Source organism: Gadus macrocephalus, chromosome 22 (genome assembly GCF_031168955.1).
Source record: "Gadus macrocephalus chromosome 22, ASM3116895v1".
Taxonomy (NCBI): Eukaryota; Metazoa; Chordata; class Actinopteri; order Gadiformes; family Gadidae; genus Gadus; species Gadus macrocephalus.
Genome location: NC_082403.1, coordinates 18,989,424 through 19,005,185, shown reverse-complemented (window position 1 = coordinate 19,005,185; position 15,762 = coordinate 18,989,424). Strand labels below are relative to the sequence as shown.

The following is a 15,762-nucleotide window of genomic DNA, read 5'->3' as shown; positions in this document are numbered from 1 at the left end:
GCTGTGTTGGGGATACATCCCTCTATGTTTTGGTTACGGTTTTCGATCCGGCTGTCCATGACTTTAATGAATCCATGATAATCAGGACTCTGAGTGTTGTGGTGGTGATGTCGTTCTGGTTCTGACCAGGGGACATGACGGACGAGCTGGTGGACTCGTTCTTCGAGGCGGAGGTGGAGCTGGAGAGGAAGATTTGCCGAGACGTGGTGTGCACGTCGCGCAAAGACGAAGAGGGTATAATATGCACCTTCCTCTCGCTATCCTCTCTCTGTCCATCACTATATGTTTACATTCACTCTCCCCTCTCCCCTTCCATCACTATATGTTACATGCACACTTATCTCTCTCTCTCTCCTCTCTGTCCATCACTATATGTTTACATTCACTCTCCCCTCTCCCCTTCCATCACTATATGTTACATGCACACTTATCTCTCTCTCTCTCCTCTCTCTGTCCATCACTATATGTTTACATTCACTCTCCCCTCTCTCCTTCCATCACTATATGTTACATGCACACTCATCTCTCTCCTCTCTCTGTCCATCACTATATGTTTACATTCACTCTCCCCTCTCTCCTTCCATCCGTATATGTTACATGCACACTCATCTCTCTCTCTCCTCTCTCTGTCCATCACTGTATTTTTACATGCACACTTCTGTCTCTGTCTTTTTCTTATTTATGTATATCCCTAATATGTTTATGAACACTCATCTTTGATCTCATTGTGAGAGCTTCGTTCAATTGCAATCATATACTGAACACTTTCATTGTAATATGACCTCTGTGCACAAGTAAACATTCTGATTTGATCCTGCGACTGACTGTAAAACACATTCAACCACTTGGTGGATAAGTGTTATGTCTTGGCAGACAGATCTGAGGGGTGTGTGTGTGTGTGTGTGTGTGTGTGTGTGTGTGTGTGTGTATTTCTTTTTCTGTGTATTTCTTTTTCAGGTTTCCTGCGGGACCTGTGTGAAGTGCTGCTCTATCTGTTACTACCTCCTGGAGACTTCCACAACAAGAACATGAGATACTTCCTGCGGGTGAGAAACTCACAGGGAATAGTGTCACGCCATAGCGGAAAATCTGTGCTTTTTACTATTTGTTCATTTAGCAGATCCTTTCATCCAAAGCTTATTCGGATGTATGCCATTAATTAGGCGGTAGAGGTTGGACATTTGCCTCAAGGATGCCTTTTTTCTAGACCGTAAACATCGAGGTTTGAACCCGCAGCCTTCTGTCCGAGAATCACATCCCCACCACTAGACTATCGAGTGACTTCACTATGACAAATACATTAATCTAAGGTTCTGTTTATCAGTAATTGGGACAGGCAAAAAGCATTTTCTTCTCTTTTTCTGGGACCCTAACCGGTCTAAGTGAGGCCACGGTGGGCCCTGGAGGGGGCGAGGCTACAGGAGGTCTGCGGTGTTGATGTGGATTCTCTTCTGCCTGCAGGAGGTGCTGGCACGGGGCGTTCTCCTGCCCCTCATCAACCAGCTGAGTGACCCCGACTACATCAATCAGTTTGTCATCTGGATGGTATGACCCTGTTCACTGTTATTCCCCTGCCCCCGGGGAGTCCAATAGGAGGGAGGGGGTGAACTGACCAATGCTATTTAAGCTCTGCTGTTATTAATTATTCCTCAGGTACTGATGGAGTACCCATAGTCCTCAAAGGATTTTGTCATAGGGAAGGGATTCTGTGTTTGTTAATGTGTGTGTGTGTGTGTGTGTGTGTGTGTGTGTGTGTGTGTGTGTGTGTGTGTGTGTGTGTGTGTGTGTGTGTGTGTGTGTGTGTGTGTGTGTGTGTGTGTGTGTGTGTGTGTGTAGATCCGTGACTCCAGCTGTAACTACGAGGCGTTCATGAACATCCTTAGGCTGACCGACCGGCCGCCAGAGCTGGAGGCCGTCAAGGACAAGGTGCTGGAGGAGCTGCAGTACCTCCGCTCCCTGGACACGGCTGGAGACGGTGCACACTCACTTACACGCAGACACACACTTCATCTAACACACACTTCACAGACTGGCCCACATTCTGATGCCAGTAAATGTGTGGATCTATTTTATTTACATCAATTCGTTTTTTTCATTATTCTTATTACTTTCCCTCACTCTCTCACTTTCTCAAATCCTGCAGACATCAACGTGATTAAGAATCAGATCAACAGTCTGCTGTTTGTGAGGAAAATCTGTGAGACCAGGATACAGAGGCTACAATCCGGCAAGGTGAGCTACTCTGCAACAGAGCACAGCTCCCATAGCGTCTCACTCAGCATCTCAAGAGGTCCCATTCAGTACTATCAGGAATCATCATAGGACCGTGTTCATGGTGAGGTTAAGGATAAGGTTATGTTGCGGGGAACTGCTTGGAAATTGGATGATAAAATGTGATGCGGTTGGGCCGGAGAGAGCTAGGATGTGTCTCCTTTCAAGCCCCCCACGCTAGCTCCCTGGGGACACCTAGTTCTGTACCACTTCATGCCTCTGCCCCTGAGGCCGAATGTCGCCTCACATGAATACTCCTTGAGTGTCGAGGTGTCCCTGAGCAAGACACCTCACCCTGACTGCTTCTGACGAGCTGGCTGTTGCCCAGCATGGTTGACTCCGTCGGTGTGTGAATGTGTGTATGAACCTATAGTTGGATGAAAGCTGCTGCTAAATGCCCTAAATGTAGTTGTGAAAGCGCAGCACAGAAAGCGTTTACCTTCTTCTCTGTGTGCTTCTTAACCCCTGCCTGTTTTCGTTTTTTTTACGGGCCGAACAGGAAGTAGATGCACTGAAGCTGGCCGCCAACTTTGGGAAGCTGTGCATCATTCCCTTGGATCACATCCTGGTGCACAACATAGCTCTGCAGTTCTTTATGGGTAAGCCCTTCTGAAGCCTTTCCAGACCATTAGTTAGTTAGTTAGTTAGAAATGTATTGTCCCCTTGGGGAAATTGTTCTCAGTGAAAAGACAGATACACATGACCGTTAACAACAACAACATAAAAAACAAACAACAAAAAGTAAATAAAGATAAACCACCACTGACGGGACAAAACCCCCAAATCATCATATTTTCCACATAGTTCAGGGACACATCTAAAGATGTTGGCATTTTAAACCAACAATTAAAACCTTCTTTTTAAATGTTTGTTTAAAAGGCTGATGGATTGTGGAATGAATGACTGTTTTGATCTATTTTTGGAGAGGGCTGGGTATCGAAACCTGCTACCTGAGGGTAATAGTTCGAAGGTGGAGAAAAGTGGGACAGACAGACATATTGTTCTTTTCCGTGGACTTGGAGCAGTTGTTCTACATGCCTACTTAATCCATATCCTGCTTGTCCTATTTGATGACCCATAGTCATCACATTACTGGCCTTTCAAAACTGAAATCTCTTGCTTTTTAACACGGGAGGCGTTCAAAATGTCTTGCGACACAGAAGAACTGACATTGCACTGACGTTTAAATCGTTTAGATGAGATGAAGAGTTGAACCCTTTGGCTCACAGGGTCCCGTTTTCACATTGTGGACAATGTAAAAGAGCGGCGTCTTCTCAAGCCAGCGTTTAAAGAGCTGGCTTTAAGAGCTAGAGGTAGGACAATGAATAGTGGGTTGGTGTGTAATCTATTACACATCGGGATGTGTAGAGCTGCATATCAAGCCATGATTTGATCGTGTTTCAAAGAGTATATCAAGGCTTCGTTAACTGTGGTGCTTATTGACACTCGGGGAGCTTTTGAAGCGGGAATAGTGACAACCGATTGGACAGATGTCCTATCTTTATTTCCTAGCTTTAAGAACACTCTTGATGCCATCTAACGACAACTCAATCGATCATCGGTGAATCGTTCCCTTCCCCAGGAGAAAGAGCACCTTCCACTGTAGGTGTGAGTCCAGTTGTGGTCACACACCATCACGGAGGCCCCGTTAACACACCTTTTGTCGCGCTATGAGTCATATGGCCGTCGAAGAGTAGCTTGTCATGTTGGAGGAACGAACCCGTAGAATAAAAGGGTAGGGTGCATTCCAATAGTCGTACCAGATCTACTTGGATCGCCCTTGCTTCATTAATCTCCAGACGCTCTACTCTGTCTCTGACGGCCAGTGTCCAAGTGTGAAGTAGGCTATAGAACCTGCCTAAAGATGCCTCTCAAATAGCTTCGGACCGGTGACCGACGTCATGTTGTAATGGCGTGTGTGTGTGTGTGTGTGTGTGTGTGTGTGTGTGTGTGTGTGTGTGTGTGTGTGTGTGTGTGTGTGTGTGTGTGTGTGTGTGTGTGTGTGTGTGTGTGTGTGTGTGTGTTTGGTTTGTGGGGTGTGTTGTGTGAAGACTACATGCAGGCGGTGGGAGCGCAGGCGGAGCTGTTCTTCTGGCTGACGGTGGAGGGCTACCGGGTGACGGCGCAGCAGCAGCTGGAGGTGATGCATGCCTGGCAGCGCGACGGCAAGAAGCAAACCAGCAGCACGACAAAGGGCTTGCTGAAGGCAGCCGCGCAGGGCGTGTTCGAGCAGTACCTCTCGGAGAAGGTAGCGGCACCACACGGGCCGGCCATCCCTGCTGAATAGTAGAGACGTCCTGTGCGGTTATCAATCATATTGAAGCTGAAAAAGATGGCTCGTTTTCTCACCAGCTCTCTCTCCTCCTTTCGTTCTGTCGCTCGCCCCGCGGCGGCCAGGCCTCCCCAAGGGTGCAGGTGGACGAGGCCTTTGTGATCAAACTGGGGGAGAAGCTGCTGAAGGAGGACCCCACGGCGGAAATCTTTGATGAGGTCCAGAGAAAGGTGCAGAGGAAGGCTCATCACTTGGCTTCATGGCTTTGCGTTGTTATAGGTGCAGTTACACTTCAGCTGTGTGTGTGTGTGTGTGTGTGTGTGTGTGTGTGTGTGTGTGTGTGTGTGTGTGTGTGTGTGTGTGTGTGTGTGTGTGTGTGTGTGTGTGTGTGTGTGTGTGTGTGTGTGTGTGTGTGTGTGTGTGTGTGTGTGTTCTCGTTCTCCAGGTGTACGACATGATGCTGCGTGATGAGCGCTACTACCCGTCCTTCAAGCAGAGCCCGCTGTACGTGCGCATGCTGGCCGAACTGGACATGCTGAAGGAGCCCAGCTACCGGGGCTCGGACGACGGTGACGGAGGTGTGTGTGCTGCCGTAACTGTGTGCACAGTTACGGTGCGTGTACATTTGTTTGGTTTGTCTTTGCAGTCCCCCATGTTTTAGGGGATTGAACATTCGGTTTTTAGTACTAGGTTGTTTGATGATGGCGTGTAGCCAGGGTATAGGCCAGGGGTCTTCAATTAAAATTGAACAAGGTCCAGTTACTAAAAATTCCTTCAAAACAGCCGCATGAAGCTGTGACGGTGCGTCATCTGATAACATTTCGGATTTTCTGGTTGTCATTGCAGCTCACATTGGGATTAGCTTTATTTTGATTGATTGGATTTGATTGGCTATTTTTTGAGTGGCGCTATTACACACATGCCGTAACAGACGGAGGGAGGGGGGGAGTTCGGTGAGTGCATGATCTTCGCTCTGTGAAGATCATTGCTTTTTGCTGTTTTTATGCTGTACTACAGACTATTCTGCCTTTCAATTTGTATTTCAGTGAGAAATTATTTTACTAACATAATCATGCTTTGTATAGTGAAATCATAAAAAATATTATTTTAAATTGGTCATGGGTCCGGATAGGACCGTCACTTGGTCCGCCGTTTGGAGATGCCTGGTATAGGCTATGGTCAGGTGAGGGCGTATAGCCAGGGTATAGGCTATGGTCAGGTGAGGGCGTATAGTCATGGAATAGGCTACTGCCAGCAACTACTTGTAAGCATGTGGACCTTTTTAATTGTGGTATGTCTCTTGCTGTGCAGAATCCTTCAACGGCTCGCCCACGGGAAGCATTAACCTGGTATGTTTACTGTCTTGTCTTACTGTTTTATTTTCGCTGAATACATAGTCCTAATTTGTGTTGCTTCTTAATAGCCCCCAATTTTTGCAGCAGGCAATGTAGGTAATATTGTACTTGACTAAACAGTGAAATTAGTAATGAGTGGTAATCTGTAATGATTTTAATTGTGTTTGACTGCAAGAATAGTTTCATACTCTTGAACATGGTTAAAAATAAATACTGGCCCCAGCCAATGGAGGATTGAGATGATTGGTTTGCCGGTACAAAGATTCTGGCTTACACATGAATTTGGTTGCTTGGCGTGTTAGGTAAAAAGACAACATTCCCATGTATTTTGGAACCTTCTCTGGAAGTTCCCAAATGTTACTGACCTCCTCCCTTTGTTCAGTCTTTGGATGACCTGTCCAACTCCTGCCATGATGACACTATGCAAATCCATGCCTTCATCTCTGATACAGGTACGCTCCCTTACACATTCCGAAGTCATTCCTTAACAGACCGTGTTGAAGCTTAGCGGTGCTCCCAGGCATGAGGTGACTAACCCGACATTGATGTCAAACATGCTGGTGACATTCTAGCAATGCACTCTGAAGATCTCTGGATATACTTGTGCGTAGTAGTAGTAGTAAACTTGGAGCATGCAGCAGACATGCCAGACAAGCAAGAACAATGTTTTTTTTTTAAACCTCACTCTAATATTATCATGTTGATACGGAATTAAAATAACATGAGTTGAACCATCGCGTGGTGTAGGAATACAGTTTAACCATCTGAGTGAGTCCTATAAATAGTGAGGGGAAATAAACGTGAACAAACATGAAGAATCCCCTCGACAACATTCAAACCAAACGGCTGCCTTTCTGCACGCTCCTATGCAATACCTCCTCTTGTACGCTCCACCTGTAAGGCTGATCTTGATTGGCCCACTGGAGAATGTTTTAACATCCGCTATTATAAAAGAGGATTTTACTTGTGTATTGCAAAGTGTCTCCTAGCCCTTCCCTGTTCCCTCGCCCTCCTCCCCTCAGACTCTCTTGATTATTTGATCCTTCCCACCATTGATTAAAATCATCCGTTTGCTTTTTTGCCATTATGCATGACACACACGTTGTGTATTCCATAATTGCTCTCCTTCCATCATTACTTTCAACATTTTCTGTTCTTCCTTTTTCCTTCTTCTGTTCCTTCCGGTCATTTCCCTTTTCTGTCCTCTTTATTTTTCTGTCCCTTCCTCCACTCTATTCCTGCTCTTCCTCTTCCTGCTTCTCCACCCGCCACACACTCTCCCTTTAATTCCTTCTTCCTGCCTGCTATGGAATATTCACCCTCGCTCCTTGATTACATCACCCCCCCCTCTCTGATCACCCCCCCACTCTCTGATCACCCCCCCCCCTCTCTGAACACCCCCCCTCCTCTCTGATCACCCCCCCCCCTCCCCCTCTCTGATCACCCCCCCTCCTCTCTGATCATCCCCATCCCCCCCCCCCTCTCTGATCACCCCTCCTCTCTGATCACCCTCCCTCCTCTCTGATCACCCCCCCCTCCCCCTCTCTGAACACCCCCCCTCCTCTCTGATCATCCCCATCCCCCTCCCCCTCTCTGATCACCCCCCCTCCTCTCTGATCATCCCCATCCCCCCCCCCTCTCTGATCACCCCTCCTCTCTGATCACCCTCCCTCCTCTCTGATCACCCCCCCCTCCCCCTCTCTGAACACCCCCCCTCCTCTCTGATCATCCCCATCCCCCTCCCCCTCTCTGATCACCCCTCCTCTCTGAACACCCCCCCTCCTCTCTGATCACCCCCCCCCTCCCCCTCTCTGATCACCCCCCCTCCTCTCTGATCATCCCCATCCCCCTCCCCCTCTCTGATCACCCTCCCTCCTCTCTGATCATCCCCCTCCCCCTCTCTGATCACCCCTCCTCTCTGATCATCCCCCCTCCTCTCTGATCACCCCCCCCCTCTCTGATCACCCCCCCCCACTCTGAACACCCCCCCTCCTCTCTGATCATCCCCCCCTCCCCCTCTCTGATCATCCCCCCCTCCCCCTCTCTGATCATCCCCCCCTCCCCCTCTCTGATCACCCCCCCTCCTCTCTGATCATCCCCCTCCCCCTCTCTGATCACCCCTCCTCTCTGATCATCCCCCCCCTCCTCTCTGATCACCCCCCCTCCTCTCTGATCACCCCCCCTCCTCTCTGATGACCCCCCCCCCTCCTCCTGATCATCCCCTGCTCTCCCTGGGCTCCCCCGTTGCTCTGCCGTCTCCTCTCCCTAACCCCACCCTACCCCATGTGGTTGTGGTCGTGGTGCCTGTGTGGGGGGTGCGGGGTTAGCTGATCCTCCTCTCCCTGGCTTCTGGGGTGCCTCAGGGGTGTGCAACGACCACGGCAAGACGTACGCGCTGTACGCCATAACCGTGTTCCGCCGCAACAACGACGGCAGCGAGGACTGCTGGAAGACCTACCGGCGCTACTCAGACTTCCACGACTTCCACATGAGGATCACCGAGCAGGTGGGCGGCGGGGCTCCCAGCAGTTTACACGTATGCGCACACATGAACATGGCCAGAGAGGTCCGGACATTACCCGGAGTCTAGCCCTTATTTAAATAATAGAAGATTTCTCTGTCAGATGCGTTCTCAATTACTGGAAACACTCTGTTTGGTTTAGGCAAGGGTAAACGTCAGCACTATCTGTGAATTCTTCTTCTTTGTGTTTACCCATCTTGAAAATATGCCAAAAGTCTGATTTATTGTGTTGAGCTGACCCAGAGCTCGGCGGGTCACGCAGTCTTTGGCCTGCTGTTCACTGTTTTAGGGCTAGCGGGGTACCCGTCCAAGCAGCACTTGTTATCTCCATCGGGGGCATTTTGTGACGTATCCCGTCAAAGGAAGAGCGCTGCTGCTCCGATGCCTTCGCTTGGAAGCCCTGCCTCCTCGGCAGCTCCAGACGCTAGACAGACAGGACTGATACCGGCGATGGTGACTTCAGTACCCCGCCTAAGATCACTGATTCAGGGTCGAGCAAGAGAGCCAGAGGAGCGCCCTATGGGAGTGCTACAATTTCTGTGGTGGCTGACAACCAAGGTGGCTGTCGCCAATGTGTCTCATGTTTCGTTACTCTGATTGGTCTTAGCTCTATCCAATTACGTCCAGAGCCATTTTGGTCTATGCCCGTTGACAACGGCCCTAGGAAATAAAAATGAACTGAGAGGTTTAAAACTAATATGCATTTGGGAAATGTAATGCTGATGTCAGGTTACCTTTGAGCTAGTCTATCATTGGACTTGTGAAACTAGTGTCTGACAGAGCGGGCTATTGCCTTTCTTACTGACTGACTTGTTGTACGGTGTGGCACAGTATTGATGGTGGAAACAGGGCTTGTAGCACTACAAGGGGACGTGGGCCTTTACTTTGACAAAATAACAGCTAACATAATGACTCCTAAGTGTTCGCTGCAGTACGAGAACCTGACGTCTATCCTGCGGCTGCCTGGGAAGAAGACATTCAACAACATGGACCGGGACTTCCTGGAGAAGAGGAAAAAGGATCTCAACGCTTACCTCCAGGTACGGGCTCCTACTCACAGCCATCTCTGTGTCTAGCCTTGTGTGTGTGCGTGTGCGCGTATTCACTGCGTGTGCTCTCCAGTTACTGATAAACCCAGAGATGGTGAAGGCCTGCCCTACTCTGCTGCCCCACGTCTACGACTTCCTAGAGAACAAGGCCTACAACAAGGGCAAAGGAGACTTTGCACGCAAGGTCAGTGAGTCGCAGACCCCCCCCAGAGGCTGTGGGGGATGATGGGCGGATATGTTCGTGTTTTCGGATGCGGTTGAGATTTGTTTGATTCTGGTGCCGTTCACCAGAGTGGTTGTCCTAAACTCTCTCTGGCGGGGCGTCACTCTCCAGATGGACACGTTTGTGAACCCGCTGCGGAGCTCCATGAGGAACGTGTCCAACGTGGTGAAGGCCTTACCCGACAGCCTGGCCGAGGGAATGAACAAGGTCTCCGACAACATGGGACGCATGTCGGAGCGTCTGGGCCAGGACATCAAGCAGTCCATATTCAAGGTGAGCCTCCGCCAGGAGGTCCATGGATCCCTGCATCCAGACCTTGAAGGTTTAACTTTAAACTGATATTTCACTCTTCATTTTGGAGCATCATTTGTAATATTGTGGTGAGGTGTTGGGAACAGAAGCTGGGGTGTACCAGATCGCTCGCTCGCTGGCCAGCACCCCATCACCCAGAGTTATTTTCAAAATGTTCTAACATAAATTTGTAAATGTTTGCTTTTGATAAGACTATGTATGTCAATGATTGCACTTCTCACCATCCCTGAAAGGAGGGACCCTCCACTCTGCGGTTCTCCTCCAGATTTCTTCCTTGTTAATGAATGGAATTTTCATAGCCGTTTGGGATGCTAGGGTCAGGGGGGTATCATAAATACATGGCCTGTAAAGCCCTTATGAGACTCTGACTATTTATTAAGGGCCATACAAAAAAGATTGACTTGACTGCATCTATTTCGGGGCCTTAACTTCTAACACAATGATCATTCAACGTATATATTAATATACTCGTCAAATAGTCATATTATACATAAAACTATTGAAGGTATAACCAATCTAAATCTCTCAAGTCCCCCTTGAGCCCGCCCCTGTGGGCTGGTTAGGTGTCCCTGTGGGCTGGTTAGGTGTCCATGTGGGCTGGTTAGGTGTCCATGTGGGCTGGTTAGGGGTCCATGTGGGCTGGATAGGGGTCCATGTGGGCTGCTTAGGGGTCCCCGCTACAGAGCTGGTGCTGACGTTGGCTCTGTGTGTTCAGGTCCCTCCACTTCTCCCCAAGTCGGATATCGACCCTGAGCACTGCCGCGTGCTGGCCCAGCTCGACGACAACGTGAGTGTGGTGTGTGTGCGGGACACTTGGAGAATACATTGAAGCAGTGTACAATACATTTAATACTGCCGCTCCAGAACCTGACAAGCTGGTGTGTGTGTGCGTCCGTCCGTCCGTCCGTCCAGGTGGACGACAACATCCCTCTGCGCGTGATGCTGCTGCTGATGGACGAGGTGTTTGACCTGAAGGAGAAAAACCAGTGGCTGCGAAGGAACATCAAGAACCTGCTGCAGCAGCTCATCAGGGCCACGTATGGAGACACCATCAACAGGTCGGCATAGCCTCATCCCTCCCTTAGCTCCTACCCTACACTCCGACCTACACTCCTACCCTCACCCCTACACTCCTACCCTCACCCCTACACTTCTACCCTCACCCCTACACTCCTACCCTCACCCCTACACTCCTACCCTCCTACCCTCACCCCTACACTCCTACCCTCACCCCTACACCCCTACCCTCACCCCGACCTACACTCATACCTATACCTAGCTAACTACTCACCCCTACCCTAACCATACCTGACTAACTGATCGTTTTCTGCTCGCAACAGGAAGATCGTGGACCACGTGGACTTCATGACCTCACCGGAGCAAGTAGCAGACTACGTCAAGAAGTTCAGGTACCTCCTGTCCCTCTTACCCCTCCCTTCAGCACACGCATATCATTAAGCTCACTGTGATTGGTTAGGGGGACGTGTCAGTCACCCTCTCCGGCCCCACCCTTTTCTGTGCAGGGACTCCTACTGGCCCAACGGGATCCTGGCAGAGAGCCCGCCCACCCGGGACAAGGGGACCCGCATGAGGACCCGTGTCGCGGCAAAGACCAACCTGCTGGGCATCATGCCAGGTGGGGCCCCCACACACAGATATTTGCAATACATTTTCTGAACATGGGTGGCCCAACTGGGATTCAAACACCAACCCTTACAGTGTTTTTGCAATGTTCTGTCAGTTCAAAACTGGCAGAACAGAAAATTTTCTGGAAATGCCAATGAATATAAAATCTGTAGTACCAGATTGTTAGTGCTTGGCACTTAGTTTTATGAACATCCTTACTGTACCAACAGCGATATATTCATTCACCTTCTTCTGACGAATGTACTTCATGTAAGTCGCTTTGGATAAAAACGTGCTCAATGTAAATGTTAATGGCAACCATCTCCATGCACCTGTACGCCATGGCATACAAACCATAATAACCTGACCTGTTTCCGCGTCTGACGGCTTTCTCCCTCCAGACGAGCTTAAGCACATCATCGGCGCGGATACCACCCGGAAAGGCATTCTGCGCGTCTTCGACATGTTCCAGCACCAGCCCATGAACCGCCGGCTGGTCTACGTCTTCCTGGAGAGCTTCCTTGAGACCATGTTCCCGCAGTACAAGTTCCCTGAGCTCTTTGTCAAGCTGCACTCACGCTCGCCCCGCACCCACCGCTACAGCCAGAAACTTAAGAGCACCGCCCTCAAGAGGTGACAGGAGAGAGGTGGAGGGGGGGATGGGCCACCGGGCAGCAGAATCCCAAGGCGTGGAGGCGTACGAGATGGGCACGTCGCAAGCGTGCACATGTAGACCACCACCATAAACAAACACGGATAGACTCGAGAACTACCACGATGAAGAGTGAAGCGATTGGGGGAAGCGAGGTGTGTGTGTGTGTGTGTGTGTGTGTGTGTGTGTGTGTGTGTGTGTGTGTGTGTGTGTGTGTGTGTGTGTGTGTGTGTGTGTGTGTGTGTGTGTGTGTGTGTGTGTGTGTGTGTGTCCATTCTCTGGACCTCTCTTGGTCTCCCATCGACACTCCCCACCATGGTTCTTCACTCCATCCAGCTGAGACTTTAGAAAGACTGAAATGACCGGGAACAAGTCGACACTCGCACACTGCCCTCCTGACACACAAACACAAACATGTTTGTATGATCTTGTTTGGACCTTTTATTTAGGTGTTTAGCTTTAGCTGGCTCAGGCCGTGCCGAGCCCCCCTTCCTGGTCCAGAGAGCAGACCACATACTGTTGATGTTGGACGGTTGGTTTCTAACCTGCAGTGTAGCCCGCATTGACCCTCACCTTGCCTTACCCTCCTGCTTCTCTCGGCTTGCATATAGACGGATTGAGCTCTCATTAATTTGTTTGACCTTTATGTGTTGAGGAAGATTGAGCGAATAATCACTTGGGTTTTAGATAATTGTGTATATTACATAATCGCATATTTAGAAAACTGATTTTGTCAGTTGCACTGGTTCAAAAGGACACGTCTTGTTTTTTAATGTGACTAAACTCTCTCTGCATCAACCTAATTCTAAAGAGTTAGTCAAAGGCTTCCAGGCCTTTCCAGACTGTAAGAATGCCCCATTCAACACTACTGTCAAACTAACAAAGCACCTGTGCACACACACACCTGCGCACACACTCACCTGCATACACACGCACACAAGCAGACGATACTCCAAACACTACTGTGCTCCATATCAGTTTTCATGTGGGGTTAAAAGGTTAATCCACGATGCACTGTTCACCTTTAACCCTTTCCATTAAAAGGGTTAAATCTATACTGTGGTGTTGGCGGCCCTCTGGCTTTGAAAAGTGTACTACTTTAGTATAATGTTTAAGAGAATGTACTTTGGTCTGGTCTGTACTTTGTTCATTGAGAGCGTTGTGTGTCTGTATGAACGTGCGTGCGTGTACGTTTGTAGCATGATGAACTCTTTTCAGTCCGAAACTGTGCCAGTGTATGCTAGTGAGCCAGCCTTAAAACGCTTTATTATATTGGTGACCAAGACGTAGCTCTCCTTGACACACACACACACACACACACACACACACACACACACACACACACACACACACACACACACACACTGGAGTGATACAAGGAAACAGATTTATCCCTAATTAATCACTTTCTTCAGTGCATGTATATTTGAATAATTGGGTACTGAAAAAAAGTTTGAGCATACTTCTAGAGATTAACAGGTCAAAAGTAAATCAAATCAAACAATCAATCCAACAACTTACATTCCGTTGTTGTAAAAGGACTTCTTTAATTAACTGACCTGTAACTATGTTTTTATGGTTTTTACTTTGAGTTTTGTTTTTATTTTTTGGGGGGGTTACATGACTAGCTCTTAAGCCAAGGCCAGACTTGGCCTAGAACAAATTTGCTAGATGTTCAGTGAGATGTGGCTACCTGTCAGAGGCGCTCTCCTCCAATGGAATCGCAGGAATGACACTTCCTATGACCTCATTGAATCGCTGCTTAAAGCGGCACAAGAGGGAGTGGTGGGCAGGATGTGTGACTACCTGCCTAGACTGTACCGGAACCCTCCCTTACCCATCTGCTGGGATTGGCTTGCACTGAGCAGCCCTGTTGGACTTTAATTGGCTTGAGACGAAGAGAACTTTTGAACCTCTTGCCCTTTAAGAGCTGAATATCTGTCCCCATACTCGATGCAGTGACTTCCCCTTTGTGTCCCTGTCTGTCCATAAAGGAACTTGTCATGGTTTTGTTTTTTAAATTCCCAATGTATATGAATCTATGATGATAAAAAAGTGCATATGTGTACAGTATGTGTTAATAGTGTGCCTAAATGTACTGTCAATTCTATTTTCATATTTTTCCTTATCTACAAAAAAATGAATCAAAGTCATGGTAATTTTAAGCGACTGAAGAGGATTTAAGGGTGTTTGTTTTTTTTCCGCATCATGCATATCAAACTGCTACTTTTGGAGCAGCCGTGCTCAGATCAGTATAACACTAATAAAACAGTAACTGAGACTAACTGACCAATTGAGTGTTTCATATGTACTCTGTAAGGGCTGTATGTACATCAAGAACAGACTTTGTGTATTGCTTGGTGATATGCAAGCATCAACTATTCTGTATTACAGTTTTGAGGGGTATTCCATCAAAGTCGCTAACGAAAGCGGCGCTTAGAACTAGCCAACTTCCACTTGAGGCTAAACCCATTCCATCAACGTAGTTCAGCCGCTCCTTGCTCAGGCTAGTTCAAGCCAGGTTTACGTTATCGTGGATTTCGCACGCTCACGAGATATGTAACCAGCCCAGAACCGTGAATGTCAAATCATGGATCAAATGTCCGAAAAGGACCGAGCGGGATCTTTTCCAGAGGCGAACAGACGCTGCTTGTGGAGGTCTATGAGGAGTACAAGCATAAATCAAAAAGGGTCTACGAGGAGTACAAGCATATAATAAATCAAAAAGGGAAGACCGTAACCATTAATAAAAACAGGGAGGCCGCCTGGCAATAAAATCACCGATCCAGTGAATGAATAAGTAGTATTAACCGTAACATATTTATATCTAATATTGTCCGTAGATTTGTGTTCAGGGAGATAGTCTCGAGGTTACGTGTCGGATTTGCACCCGTCCGGGGTTCAATCCCCACCTAACGTCAGACCTCGGAGCCGTTTATTGGGCGCTACGAATGTCTATCATATGAGTCTGTACGTAGCTCATAGCCAATCAAAGCCTCTTGGTAGCAGGGCAAAGACATCCTTCTTGGTAATGAAAGAGTTTAACGCCGAAAGTTGCTATTTTTTCCAAATAAACTTGCGTTCTAAACTACTTAGAACACTATAGAGTGGCGAAGTCACGCCCCTTCCGGTAGGGCTCATGGGACCTATGAGATCGAAAAATATGAATGGGTGTCAATGGAGAGAAAATAATTATTTTCTGGTCCCAGTCTTTATATGCCCTGGATTACACATATGTTGTTTGTGGATTTAAATGATAATTTTTCATGCAAAGAAAACTAAAAATGTTCGTGAAGAAGTTTGATAATTTTAGGTTTTATGTGAGGCCGCTTTGTGAACTACAGCTCTTCGCTGCTCTCGACGCATATGATATGCGTCACCACACCCGCCCTTGGAACTCGGCACAGAGATGGCGATCTCTCTGCCCCACTTCACCGCTTTTTCCAAGAGGAGGATAAAAGCATCGAAAGAGGTGAAAACC

The 15,762-nt window shown here is 48.2% G+C and overlaps 1 protein-coding gene across 8 annotated transcripts in view; it reads left to right on the top strand.

Annotated features, from left to right (window-relative positions):
* snx13 (sorting nexin 13) overlaps positions 1-14,570 on the top strand; it is a 36,833-nt gene extending 22,263 nt beyond the window's left edge. For 3 of the 8 annotated variants that reach the window (XM_060044300.1, XM_060044296.1, XM_060044294.1), the window contains exons 7-26: positions 130-234; positions 958-1,046; positions 1,462-1,545; positions 1,837-1,975; positions 2,144-2,232; positions 2,771-2,870; positions 4,323-4,519; positions 4,669-4,773; positions 4,989-5,121; positions 5,855-5,892; positions 6,281-6,350; positions 8,226-8,404; positions 9,340-9,459; positions 9,542-9,652; positions 9,803-9,964; positions 10,719-10,790; positions 10,916-11,061; positions 11,344-11,412; positions 11,527-11,639; positions 12,031-14,570. In XM_060044300.1, coding sequence (XP_059900283.1) covers positions 130-234; positions 958-1,046; positions 1,462-1,545; positions 1,837-1,975; positions 2,144-2,232; positions 2,771-2,870; positions 4,323-4,519; positions 4,669-4,773; positions 4,989-5,121; positions 5,855-5,892; positions 6,281-6,350; positions 8,226-8,404; positions 9,340-9,459; positions 9,542-9,652; positions 9,803-9,964; positions 10,719-10,790; positions 10,916-11,061; positions 11,344-11,412; positions 11,527-11,639; positions 12,031-12,266 — 2,357 coding nt within the window. In that variant the 3' untranslated portion in view covers positions 12,267-14,570. The remainder of the gene's footprint in view (positions 1-129; positions 235-957; positions 1,047-1,461; positions 1,546-1,836; positions 1,976-2,143; positions 2,233-2,770; positions 2,871-4,322; positions 4,520-4,668; positions 4,774-4,988; positions 5,122-5,854; positions 5,893-6,280; positions 6,351-8,225; positions 8,405-9,339; positions 9,460-9,541; positions 9,653-9,802; positions 9,965-10,718; positions 10,791-10,915; positions 11,062-11,343; positions 11,413-11,526; positions 11,640-12,030) is intronic. The other 5 variants (XM_060044297.1, XM_060044295.1, XM_060044301.1 and 2 more) reach the window with 3 other exon arrangements.
* The last annotated feature ends 1,192 nt before the right edge of the window (positions 14,571-15,762 follow it).